This window comes from Gymnodraco acuticeps, unplaced genomic scaffold (assembly GCF_902827175.1).
Source record: "Gymnodraco acuticeps unplaced genomic scaffold, fGymAcu1.1, whole genome shotgun sequence".
Lineage (NCBI taxonomy): Eukaryota > Metazoa > Chordata > Actinopteri > Perciformes > Bathydraconidae > Gymnodraco > Gymnodraco acuticeps.
This window is the reverse complement of record NW_022990105.1, coordinates 1-13,907: the sequence shown is the minus strand read 5'-3', so window position 1 is coordinate 13,907 and position 13,907 is coordinate 1. Positions and strand designations below refer to the sequence as shown.

Sequence of the window (13,907 nt, the reverse complement as noted above, 5' to 3'; positions counted from 1 at the left end):
TGCATCAAACCCGTCTTTATTTATTACCTCAATAACTAATGATGTGTTCGGACCTCCTCACACACCTGAACTCTGAACCTTTGCACTGAGACCTGCCTGTGTGTGTGTGTGTGTGTGTGTGTGTGTGTGTGTGTGTGTGTGTGTGCGTGCGTGTGTGCAGCAGTATAAAGGCAGCAGCGGGACAGCAGCAGGTAGACCTCCTCCAGGTGAAGCTCCTCTCTCAGGTGTGTATCCCTCCGCCGCCTCGAGTGAATCTGCGAGAAAACGGTCTAACGGACAGATTCTGAGTGAAATGTCAGCTTTCACTTGGTTTTTGATCCGTGGAAATACGACGTGTGTGTGTGTGCGTGCGTGCGCGGGATATGTTGGCTCTTTATTTGTAGAAGCGTGTTTTGTTGTTGATTGAATTCCTCTGGTTCCCTGAGAAGCAGTCTGAACTTTGTTTCGTGTTTTCTTTCTGTTTAGTGTTCATCGTGCAGATTACTCTCAGACTGAAAGCGTTGCATTTACAGTAAAGTACTCCGGTTTGATTTGATCTTTGCAGATAGTAATATACTTAAAATACAGCTGGGTAGCTTGAGCTTTGATCAGAATCAGAACTGGTTGTATTTAAAGTAGGTTTACACACACTATGAGTTATCTGTGTGGTGCATTCAGGGACAGAGGGAAAGTAGGACTGTTATAACAGATTAACAATAGTTACACATGACAAATACACTGTGTTAAAGTGTAGAGCTGTGCTGATCAAAGGGTTAATACTTATTAGATAGTAATACTAAGTTAATCTTAACCAGATCATTAATCATTTGTTGTTTTATTAAGTGTTTTTGAATCTTCAAAGTACCTTAAGTTATCAGATGCTAAGTACATTAGATATTTAGAGTAAACAAAGTTCTGCTCACCTGAGAGCTTCAGCTTCTGGTCAGTTATGACCTTGACCTGATGTCACTGCTCCTCTATGACCGGCTTTGATTTCAGATCCGTCTTATTATTTGTAAACGTTACATTATTAAGATTTTATTTTACATTTTTAAATGTCTATTTCTATATTTTTCATTTTTTAAAGTCTCTCCTCAGACGGTCATGACTCCTCTTCCTCAGCTGGAGAACCAGTCCTCTTCCTCCCTCGGTGAGTTCACTCCTCCTCTTCCTCTTCATCACCCTGCACTATGTCCCTCCTGTTCTAACACCTTCCTCTTCATCCTCCTCTTCGTCCTCTTCATCCTCCTCTTCTTCCTCTTCTTCCTCTTCACCCTCTTCCTCAGATGATGAAGCTCCAGATAAATCCTCTGTCCTCCCTTCTTACTCCACGGTGGATCTGGTGTCTGAGGACAGAGAGGAGGATCCCTGGGACCTCCCGGAACTCAAGGTCACCGGGGTCAGCTGGTCAGGTGAGGCATACACACACCTGAACACACACCTGAGCACACACCTGGACACACACCTGGACACACACCTGAGATATCACACACCTGAACACACACACCTGAACACACACCTGACCACACCTGAACACACACCTGAACACACACCTGAACACACAGTTCTGAACACACACCTGGACACACACCTGGACACACACCTGAACACACACCTGAACACACACCTGAACACACACACCTGAACACACACACCTGAACACACACCTGAACACACACCTGAACACACACCTGGACACACACACCTGAACACACACACCTGAACACACACCTGGACACACACCTGAACACACACCTGAACACACACCTGAACACACACCTGACCACACCTGAACACACACCTGAACACACACACCTGAACACACACCTGAACACACACCTGAACACACACCTGAACACACAGTTCTGAACACACACCTGACCATACACCTGACCATACACCTGAACACACACCTGAAACACACACACCTGAACACACACCTGACCACACCTGAACACACACCTGAACACACATCTGGACACACACCTGACCATACACCTGAACACACACCCGAAACACACACCTGAACACACACCTGAAACACACCCTGAACACACACCTGAACACACACCTGAACACACACCTGAAACACACACCTGAACACACACCTGAACACACACCTGAACACACAGTTCTGAACACACACCTGAACACACACCTGAACACACAGTTCTGAACACACACCTTTAAAGCCCCTCTCTGAATCACGACGCTGTTTGTCTTTACCTGTCTGCTATATGTGTAGCCTCGCTCACACAGCTGTGTGTCTGTCCACTCATGTCCGTTTTGTGAATTGATATTCTCACTCTGATGTGTATTCTTTATTTGAATGCACTCAGATCTGGACTCTAAGGGGAAGACCCTGCGGGTGCTGACAGGCGTGCTGAAGGCTGTGATGCTGCTGGGCTTCCTCTACATCTTCATCTGCTCTCTGGACGTGCTCAGCTCCGCCTTCCAGCTGGTGGGGGGTAAACCAGACCCTCTCATATCTACCTTTATTAAACAAGGAGCGTGCATCTGCAGTCCATGGGCTCACCTGTGTGTGTGTGTGTGTGTGTGTGTGTGTGTGTGTGTGTGTGTGTGTGTGTGTGTGTGTGCAGGTAAGGCAGCAGGTGATATCTTCCAGGACAACGTGATCCTGTCTAACCCCGTGGCGGGGCTGGTGATCGGGGTGATGGTCACCGTGTTGGTGCAGAGCTCCAGCACCTCGTCCTCCATCGTAGTCAGCATGGTGTCCTCTGGACGTGAGTACACACACACACACACACACACACACACACACACACACACACACACACACACACACACTGCTCTGCCTACCAAAAGGATGCACGTTATAGAATAATCATCTATGTTTATTTTGATTTATTTCGGCTGGATGAAACACAATAAGATGTCCTGTGACTGTAGGGGTGTGTGGTGTTCTGCATGCATAAGACCCTAAGATATAAAACAGGGTTATCCGCCGTTAGCCCTTATGGCTCCCTGGTAGAGACCCAGTGCAGTGTGAGAAGTTAGCCCTTATGGCTCCCTGGTAGAGACCCAGTGCAGTGTGAGCCGTTAGCCCTTATGGCTCCCTGGTAGAGACCCAGTGCAGCGTGAGAAGTTAGCCCTTATGGCTCCCTGGTAGAGACCCAGTGCAGCGTGAGCCGTTAGCCCTTATGGCTCCCCTGTTAGAGACCCAGTGCAGTGTTAGCCCTTAACCCTTATGGCTCCCTGTTAGAGACCCAGTGCAGCGTTAGCCCTTAACCCTTATGGCTCCCTGTTAGAGACCCAGTGCAGCGTTAGCCCTTAACCCTTATGGCTCCCTGTTAGAGACCCAGTGCAGCGGGAGCCGTTAACCCTTATGGCTCCCTGGTAGAGACCCAGTGCAGCGTTAGCCCTTAACCCTTATGGCTCCCTGTTAGAGACCCAGTGCAGCGTTAGCCCTTAACCCTTATGGCTCCCTGTTAGAGACCCCCAGTGCAGCGTTAGCCCTTAACCCTTATGGCTCCCTGTTAGAGACCCAGTGCAGCGTTAGCCCTTAACCCTTATGGCTCCCTGTTAGAGACCCAGTGCAGTGGGAGCCGTTAACCCTTATGGCTCCCTGGTAGAGACCCAGTGCAGCGTTAGCCCTTAACCACTTATGGCTCCCTGTTAGAGACCCAGTGCAGCGTTAGCCCTTAACCCTTATGGCTCCCTGTTAGAGACCCAGTGCAGCAGTTAGCCCTTAGCCCTTATGGCTCCCTGTTAGAGACCCAGTGCAGTGTGAGCCTTTAACCCTTATGGCTCCCTGTTAGAGACCCAGTGCAGCGTTAGCCCTTAACCCTTATGGCTCCCTGGTAGAGACCCAGTGCAGCGTTAGCCCTTAGCCCTTATGGCTCCCTGTTAGAGACCCAGTGCAGTGTGAGCCCTTAGCCCTTATGGCTCCCTGTTAGAGACCCAGTGCAGTGTGAGCCCTTAGCCCTTATGGCTCCCTGTTAGAGACCCAGTGCAGTGTGAGCCCTTAGCCCTTATGGCTCCCTGTTAGAGACCCAGTGCAGTGTGAGCCCTTAGCCCTTATGGCTCCCTGGTAGAGACCCAGTGCAGTGTTAGCCCTTAGCCCTTATGGCTCCCTGTTAGAGACCCAGTGCAGTGTGAGCCCTTAGCCCTTATGGCTCCCTGTTAGAGACCCAGTGCAGTGTGAGCCCTTAGCCCTTATGGCTCCCTGTTAGAGAGACCCAGTGCAGTGTGAGCCCTTAGCCTTATGGCTCCCTGTTAGAGACCCAGTGCAGCGTTAGCCCTTAGCCCTTATGGCTCCCTGTTAGAGACCCAGTGCAGTGTGAGCCCTTAGCCCTTATGGCTCCCTGTTAGAGACCCAGTGCAGCGGGAGCCGTTAACCCTTATGGCTCCCTGTTAGAGACCCAGTGCAGTGTGAGCCGTTAACCCTTATGGCTCCCTGTTAGAGACCCAGTGCAGCGTTAGCCCTTAGCCCTTATGGCTCCCTGGTAGAGACCCAGTGCAGCGTTAGCCCTTAGCCCTTATGGCTCCCTGTTAGAGACCCAGTGCAGTGTGAGCCCTTAGCCCTTATGGCTCCCTGTTAGAGACCCAGTGCAGTGTGAGCCGTTAGCCCTTATGGCTCCCTGGTAGAGACCCAGTGCAGTGTGAGCCGTTAGCCCTTATGGCTCCCTGGTAGAGACCCAGTGCAGTGTGAGAAGTTAGCCCTTATGGCTCCCTGGTAGAGACCCAGTGCAGTGTGAGCCGTTAGCCCTTATGGCTCCCTGGTAGAGACCCAGTGCAGCGTGAGCCGTTAGCCCTTATGGCTCCCCTGTTAGAGACCCAGTGCAGTGTTAGCCCTTAACCCTTATGGCTCCCTGTTAGAGACCCAGTGCAGCGTTAGCCCTTAACCCTTATGGCTCCCTGTTAGAGACCCAGTGCAGCGTTAGCCCTTAACCCTTATGGCTCCCTGTTAGAGACCCAGTGCAGCGGGAGCCGTTAACCCTTATGGCTCCCTGGTAGAGACCCAGTGCAGCGTTAGCCCTTAACCCTTATGGCTCCCTGTTAGAGACCCAGTGCAGCGTTAGCCCTTAACCCTTATGGCTCCCTGTTAGAGACCCAGTGCAGCGTTAGCCCTTAACCCTTATGGCTCCCTGTTAGAGACCCAGTGCAGCGTTAGCCCTTAACCCTTATGGCTCCCTGTTAGAGACCCAGTGCAGTGGGAGCCGTTAACCCTTATGGCTCCCTGGTAGAGACCCAGTGCAGCGTTAGCCCTTAACCCTTATGGCTCCCTGTTAGAGACCCAGTGCAGCGTTAGCCCTTAACCCTTATGGCTCCCTGTTAGAGACCCAGTGCAGCGTTAGCCCTTAGCCCTTATGGCTCCCTGTTAGAGACCCAGTGCAGTGTGAGCCTTTAACCCTTATGGCTCCCTGTTAGAGACCCAGTGCAGCGTTAGCCCTTAACCCTTATGGCTCCCTGGTAGAGACCCAGTGCAGTGTTAGCCCTTAGCCCTTATGGCTCCCTGTTAGAGACCCAGTGCAGTGTGAGCCCTTAGCCCTTATGGCTCCCTGTTAGAGACCCAGTGCAGCGTTAGCCCTTAGCCCTTATGGCTCCCTGTTAGAGACCCAGTGCAGTGTGAGCCCTTAGCCCTTATGGCTCCCTGGTAGAGACCCAGTGCAGCGTTAGCCCTTAACCCTTATGGCTCCCTGGTAGAGACCCAGTGCAGCGTTAGCCCTTAGCCCTTATGGCTCCCTGTTAGAGACCCAGTGCAGCGGGAGCCGTTAACCCTTATGGCTCCCTGTTAGAGACCCAGTGCAGTGTGAGCCGTTAACCCTTATGGCTCCCTGTTAGAGACCCAGTGCAGTGTGAGCCCTTAGCCCTTATGGCTCCCTGTTAGAGACCCAGTGCAGCGGGAGCCGTTAACCCTTATGGCTCCCTGTTAGAGACCCAGTGCAGTGTGAGCCGTTAACCCTTATGGCTCCCTGTTAGAGACCCAGTGCAGCGTTAGCCCTTAGCCCTTATGGCTCCCTGGTAGAGACCCAACCCAGTGCAGCGTTAGCCCTTAGCCCTTATGGCTCCCTGTTAGAGACCCAGTGCAGTGTGAGCCCTTAGCCCTTATGGCTCCCTGGTAGAGACCCAGTGCAGCGGGAGCCGTTAACCCTTATGGCTCCCTGTTAGAGACCCAGTGCAGTGTGAGCCGTTAACCCTTATGGCTCCCTGTTAGAGACCCAGTGCAGCGGGAGCCGTTAACCCTTATGGCTCCCTGTTAGAGACCCAGTGCAGTGTGAGCCGTTAACCCTTATGGCTCCCTGGTAGAGACCCAGTGCAGCGTTAGCCCTTAACCCTTATGGCTCCCTGTTAGAGACCCAGTGCAGTGTGAGCCGTTAACCCTTATGGCTCCCTGGTAGAGACCCAGTGCAGCGTTAGCCCTTAGCCCTTATGGCTCCCTGGTAGAGACCCAGTGCAGCGTTAGCCCTTAACCCTTATGGCTCCCTGGTAGAGACCCAGTGCAGCGTTAGCCCTTAGCCCTTATGGCTCCCTGTTAGAGACCCAGTGCAGCGTTAGCCCTTAGCCCTTATGGCTCCCTGTTAGAGACCCAGTGCAGCGTTAGCCCTTAGCCCTTATGGCTCCCTGTTAGAGACCCAGTGCAGCGGGAGCCGTTAACCCTTATGGCTCCCTGGTGCAGCATTTGGCTGCGACTGACTCCATGTGTCCTCAGTGCTGGACGTGCAGTCTGCGGTCCCCATCATCATGGGAGCCAACATCGGGACGTCGGTCACCAACACCATTGTGGCCATGATGCAGGCCGGAGACCGCAACGAGTTCCGCAGGTACACACTACACACACTACACACAGAGACACACACTACACACACACAGAGACACACAGAGACAAACACTACACACAGAGACACACACTACACACACACACGACACACACGACACACACTGACACACCTGCAGTACGATGGTACCTGCAGTCAGGGTTCACAGCGTGTCCTCCTCCTCCTCCTCCTCCTCCTCCTCCTCCTCCTCCTCCTCCTCCTCCTCCTCCTCCTCCTCCTCCTCCTCCTCCTCCTCTCCTCCTCCTCCTCCTCCTCCTCCAGGGCGTTTGCTGGAGCTACGGTGCACGACTTCTTCAACTGGCTCTCTGTTCTGGTCCTCTTGCCGCTGGAAGTTGCCACCGGCGTTCTGTACAAACTCACCAAGATCATCATCGACTCCTTCAACATCCAATCAGGAGTGGACGCTCCCGACCTGCTGAACGTCATCACAGACCCGCTGACCGACGCCATCATACAGGTAGCTAATCAGTGACTCCGTCACACAGGGAGCCAATCAGTGACTCCATCATACAGGTAGCCAATCAGTGACTCCGTCACACAGGTAGCCAGTCAGGGACTCCGTCATACAGGTAGCCAATCAGTGACTCCGTCACACAGGTAGCCAATCAGTGACGCCTTCATACAGGTAGCCAATCAGTGACTCCGTCACACAGGTAGCCAATCAGTGACGCCTTCATACAGGTAGCCAATCAGTGACTCCGTCACACAGGTAGCCAATCAGTGACGCCTTCATACAGGTAGCCAATCAGTGACTCCGTCACACAGGTAGCCAATCAGTGACGCCTTCATACAGGTAGCCAATCAGTGACTCCGTCACACAGGTAGCCAATCAGTGACGCCTTCATACAGGTAGCCAATCAGTGACGCCTTCATACAGGTAGCCATGTTAGATTACTCTATTGCTCGCCTTTGTCCCTTTCGCTGCAGAACTCATAAAGAAGATCTGATTCTGATCCTAAAGAACTTTTAAAAAGTATTTCTTTGTGTTTTCTCCAGCTGGATAAATCCGTCATCACGGGGATAGCCACGGGAGATGCTTTAGCCAGAAACAAGAGTCTGATCAAAGTGTGGTGCAAGACGGAGATCAACACGGTGAGCACACACACACACACACACACACACACACACACACACACACACACACACACACACACAGACACACACACACACAGTGTGCTGCTGCACGGCTGTGAGTTCAGAAGCTGTTATTCCATGAAAGCAGGGATCATTTAGAGGTTACCCCGTGCTGCTTCTTTAATGGCGCCTCTCTGTTGTTGCCGGGCAGACCTTCTTTAACGCGACGGTGGAGAGCTGCAGCGCCGGGTCCGTGTGCTGGGAGGAGGGGAACCTCACCTGGGCGCAGATGAACTCCTCCTGTATCGACTACCAGCAGAAATGTAAGCTTCTATGGTCCTTTGTTCATAGTGCAGAATATCAAGGATGACCTCATCTTTGACCAGAGACGGTGTTAAGCTTTGTCTTGCCCCTCTTCAACATGACAGACACTCTTTGAGAATGTTTTCTTTTCTTTTATACCTTGAACGTGTTTTATTTGGCTTCTCTTTTTTATAATTGTTATTGTTATTGTTTTACTTCTAACATGTTCAATAAATGGACTGATACAAGAAGAATATGCTAATGAGTTCACAGGCCCCTCCTCCAGCTGAGCAGCACACTGACGGATACAGTAGTGCAAGTAAATACACATGGAATAGAATAGAAATATTGCAGTGAGAGCCTGAATACAAGTAACAGGAATATGATCAATAATCAGATGAATGTTATGGATGCTCTTTCTAAAGTGCAGGTGAGTCAGAACAGTTGGTTGGACTTTGTCGTGGATCCGATGTGACACTCACAACGTTATAAAGCAAAGAGGAATCATCCAGACGCAGAGGTGGTTGAAGTTATTATGATATTGCTGTACAGCGCTATAAGAGACACGTTACCTTATTTAGCAGATACCACACATTCCAATGTAAACAGCTGCTGGTGAAGAGATGGGCCTCAAGGGAACGACATGCATCTCTCACCGAGTCACCGGCATGGCTCGAAACTCCTGATTACATCAAGCAGGTTGCAGAGTGGTTGCTCCAGTAGAGAGGAGTCTGATATCTGAGACACAAAGCTCCTTTCAGTCCGTGACTCAGCTGATGGGCTCTACCTGCTCAAAGGCTCCTTTATCTGAGAGCCAGCTGACCAGAACATTGACCCACAAACACCTGAGAGCCAGCTGACCAGAACATTGACCCACAAACACCTGAGAGCCAGCTGACCAGAACATTGACCCACAAACACCTGAGAGCCAGCTGACCAGAACATTGACCCACAAACACCTGAGAGCCAGCTGACCAGAACATTGACCCACAAACACCTGAGAGCCAGCTGACCAGAACATTGACCCACAAACACCTGAGAGCCAGCTGACCAGAACATTGACCCACAAACACCTGAGAGCCAGCTGACCAGAACATTGACCCACAAACACATGAGAGCCAGCTGACCAGAACATTGACCCACAAACACCTGAGAGCCAGCTGACCAGAACATTGACCCACAAACACATGAGAGCCAGCTGACCAGAACATTGACCCACAAACACCTGAGAGCCAGCTGACCAGAACATTGACCCACAAACACCTGAGAGCCAGCTGACCAGAACATGAACCCACAAACACTTGAGAGCCAGCTGACCAGAACATTGACCCACAAACACCTGAGAGCCAGCTGACCAGAACATTGACCCACAAACACCTGAGAGCCAGCTGACCAGAACATTGACCCACAAACCCCTGAGAGCCAGCTGACCAGAACATGAACCCACAAACACCTGAGAGCCAGCTGACCAGAACATTGACCCACAAACACCTGAGAGCCAGCTGACCAGAACATTGACCCACAAACACCTGAGAGCCAGCTGACCAGAACATTGACCCACAAACACCTGAGAGCCAGCTGACCAGAACATTGACCCACAAACACCTGAGAGCCAGCTGACCAGAACATTGACCCACAAACACCTGAGAGCCAGCTGACCAGAACATTGACCCACAAACGCCTGAGAGCCAGCTGACCAGAACATTGACCCACAAACACCTGAGAGCTAGCTGACCAGAACATTGACCCACAAACACCTGAGAGCCAGCTGACCAGAACATTGACCCACAAAAACCTGAGAGCCAGCTGACCAGAACATTGACCCACAAACACCTGAGAGCTAGCTGACCAGAACATTGACCCACAAAAACCTGAGAGCCAGTTGACCAGAACATTGACCCACAAACACCTGAGAGCCAGCTGACCAGAACATTGACCCACAAACACTTGAGAGCCAGCTGACCAGAACATTGACCCACAAACACCTGAGAGCCAGCTGACCAGAACATTGACCCACAAACACCTGAGAGCCAGCTGACCAGAACATTGACCCACAAACACCTGAGAGCCAGCTGACCAGAACATGAACCCACAAACACCTGAGAGCCAGCTGACCAGAACATTGACCCCACAAACACCTGAGAGCCAGCTGACCAGAACATTGACCCACAAACACCTGAGAGCCAGCTGACCAGAACATGAACCCACAAACACCTGAGAGCCAGCTGACCAGAACATTGACCCACAAACACCTGAGAGCCAGCTGACCAGAACATTGACTCACAAACACCTGAGAGCCAGCTGACCAGAACATGAACCCACAAACACTTGAGAGCCAGCTGACCAGAACATTGACCCACAAACACCTGAGAGCCAGCTGACCAGAACATGAACCCACAACCACCTGAGAGCCAGCTGACCAGAACATGAACCCACAAACACCTGAGAGCCAGCTGACCAGAACATTGACCCACAAACACCTGAGAGCCAGCTGACCAGAACATTGACCCACAAACACCTGAGAGCCAGCTGACCAGAACATTGACCCACAAACACCTGAGAGCCAGCTGACCAGAACATTGACCCACAAACACCTGAGAGCCAGCTGACCAGAACATTGACCCACAAACACCTGAGAGCCAGCTGACCAGAACATTGACCCACAAACACCTGAGAGCCAGCTGACCAGAACATTGACCCACAAACACCTGAGAGCTAGCTGACCAGAACATTGACCCACAAACACCTGAGAGCCAGCTGACCAGAACATTGACCCACAAACACCTGAGAGCCAGCTGACCAGAACATTGACCCACAAACACCTGAGAGCCAGCTGACCAGAACATTGACCCACAAACACTTGAGAGCCAGCTGACCAGAACATTGACCCACAAACACCTGAGAGCCAGCTGACCAGAACATTGACCCACAAACACCTGAGAGCCAGCTGACCAGAACATTGACCCACAAACACCTGAGAGCCAGCTGACCAGAACATGAACCCACAAACACCTGAGAGCCAGCTGACCAGAACATTGACCCACAAACACCTGAGAGCCAGCTGACCAGAACATTGACCCACAAACACCTGAGAGCCAGCTGACCAGAACATGAACCCACAAACACCTGAGAGCCAGCTGACCAGAACATTGACCCACAAACACCTGAGAGCCAGCTGACCAGAACATTGACTCACAAACACCTGAGAGCCAGCTGACCAGAACATTGACTCACAAACACCTGAGAGCCAGCTGACCAGAACATTGACCCACAAACACCTGAGAGCCAGCTGACCAGAACATGAACCCACAAACCACCTGAGAGCCAGCTGACCAGAACATTGACCCACAAACACCTGAGAGCCAGCTGACCAGAACATTGACCCACAAACACCTGAGAGCCAGCTGACCAGAACATTGACCCACAAACACCTGAGAGCCAGCTGACCAGAACATTGACCCACAAACACCTGAGAGCCAGCTGACCAGAACATTGACCCACAAACACCTGAGAGCTAGCTGACCAGAACATTGACCCACAAACACCTGAGAGCCAGCTGGCCAGAACATTGACCCACAAACACCTGAGAGCCAGCTGACCAGAACATTGACTCACAAACACCTGAGAGCCAGCTGACCAGAACATTGACCCCACAAACACCTGAGAGCCAGCTGACCAGGAACATTGACCCACAAACACCTGAGAGCTAGCTGACCAGAACATTGACCCACAAACACCTGAGAGCCAGCTGACCAGAACATTGACCCACAAACACCTGAGAGCCAGCTGACCAGAACATTGACCCACAAACACCTGAGAGCCAGCTGACCAGAACATTGACCCACAAACACCTGAGAGCCAGCTGACCAGAACATTGACCCACAAACACCTGAGAGCCAGCTGACCAGAACATTGACCCACAAACACCTGAGAGCCAGCTGACCAGAACATGAACCCACAAACACCTGAGAGCCAGCTGACCAGAACATTGACCCACAAACACCTGAGAGCCAGCTGACCAGAACATTGACCCACAAACACCTGAGAGCCAGCTGACCAGAACATTGACTCACAAACACCTGAGAGCCAGCTGACCAGAACATTGACCCACAAACACCTGAGAGCCAGCTGACCAGAACATTGACCCACAAACACCTGAGAGCTAGCTGACCAGAACATTGACCCACAAACACCTGAGAGCCAGCTGACCAGAACATTGACCCAGGTCAAACACAGGCCTTTGAGCTGGCGTTTGGAAACAGGAAAACGACATATTCTTCAGAAACTGTGCAGAAGTTTTGAACTGAAGCTAATAATAATAATAATAATAATAATAATAATAATAATATTAATAATAATGATAATAATAATAATTGTGGAGGAAGCTTCTGTGCAGCAATGCAGTGGGAGTCACCGACTCATGAAGGAGACACGGGACGAGCCGGAGTTCTGATGTCAAACACTGAGATTGAATACAGGCATCGGCAGTCAAAGGTTCTGACGGCACGGGTGGGTTGCCATGTCACATCTGATCAGCCTCGCATCTTGGTAGACCCTGTAACTAGTTTACAGAGAGTCAAATCCACGTATTGGGGGTGGGCGTAAACACATCTGCAGACACAGGAGATGTCTCTCCCGTCTGTGGAGCTTAGAAACCAGCGTTCTCACCCTCGTAGAAACCCTCCCTACGCCCTGTAGGTCAAGCTGTAAACCTATTATCAACGTACGATCGCATCAACACATTCCTTACGGGAGATAAGAAGCAGGGATGGGCGTTCATGTCAACACACAAAATAAGGTTAAATGTCTCAATTAAAGACAACATTAATCCCTAACAATAATAACAATAATAACAATAATAATAATACATTACATTTATAAAGCGCTTTTCCTGGTTCTCAAAGCGCTTTCAAGCAAGGTAAATGTAATGTAAGCTAATGTGTGTGTGTGTGTGTGTGTGTGTGTGTGTGTGTGTGTGTGTGTGTGGTGTGTGTGTGTGTGTGTGTGTGTGTGTGTGTGTGTGTGTGTGTGTGTGTGTGTGTGTGTGTGTGTGTGTGTGTGTGTGTGTGGTGTGTGAGATGTATTCTTTCGGGCAAAGCCCTTGAGATGCACGTCTGGTTTTCAAGGGGTCCGACAAAAGCACCGTCTGACAGTATCAGACACTTGTAGATGTTTGCTGACGCACAGAAGAAGAACTGAAGGGTTTCGTTGCTCTTCTCAAATCACAATGAAGATGTTTCCAGCAGCGGTTTATCTTCAACAGAGTCTCGCATCGTGCACAGCTTAGTTAACCCTTTAATGCCCCCCCCCTCTCCCTCAGGTAAACACATCTTTGCCTACGTGACCCTCCCTGACTTGGCGGTGGGTCTCATCCTATTGGCTCTCTCTCTCTTCGTCCTCTGCTCCTGCCTCATCCTCATCGTCAAGCTGCTGAACTCCATGCTGAAGGGCCAGGTGGCCGTGGTCATCAAGAAGGTGCTCAACACAGGTGAACAGAACGACTTCCTGTGACCATTGATCATCTGTATACTGTCGAAACGTGAGCCCTGTCTAACCGACAGTCTTCAGCTCCCTGTAAAGTAGAGTTTCACTGGCTGCTCCCCTTTCAATCTGTTGCTCTCCTCCCTTAAAGAGTCCTGTCATTTGCTCGATGGAGGTGCAGATGTCTGTAGCACACAGGTTCAGACATGTATTGATTCTGTTAAATGCTTTAACGCTTTATCACAACGTTGGTTTAAACTTGTATTTGTT

General features: G+C 50.9%; 1 protein-coding gene across 2 annotated transcripts; it reads left to right on the top strand.

Annotated features, from left to right (window-relative positions):
- Positions 1 to 206: 206 nt before the first annotated feature.
- LOC117546266 (sodium-dependent phosphate transport protein 2B-like) lies at positions 207 to 13,644 on the top strand (the record flags this gene model as incomplete). Of its 2 annotated transcripts, none has more annotated exon segments than XM_034216446.1 (10): positions 207 to 224; positions 1,078 to 1,129; positions 1,266 to 1,391; positions 2,319 to 2,447; positions 2,580 to 2,723; positions 6,653 to 6,764; positions 7,041 to 7,236; positions 7,776 to 7,871; positions 8,065 to 8,176; positions 13,477 to 13,644. In XM_034216446.1, coding segments are annotated over 9 exon segments (1,129 nt in total), but the record flags the coding sequence as incomplete, so codon positions are not given.
- Positions 13,645 to 13,907: the final 263 nt, after the last annotated feature.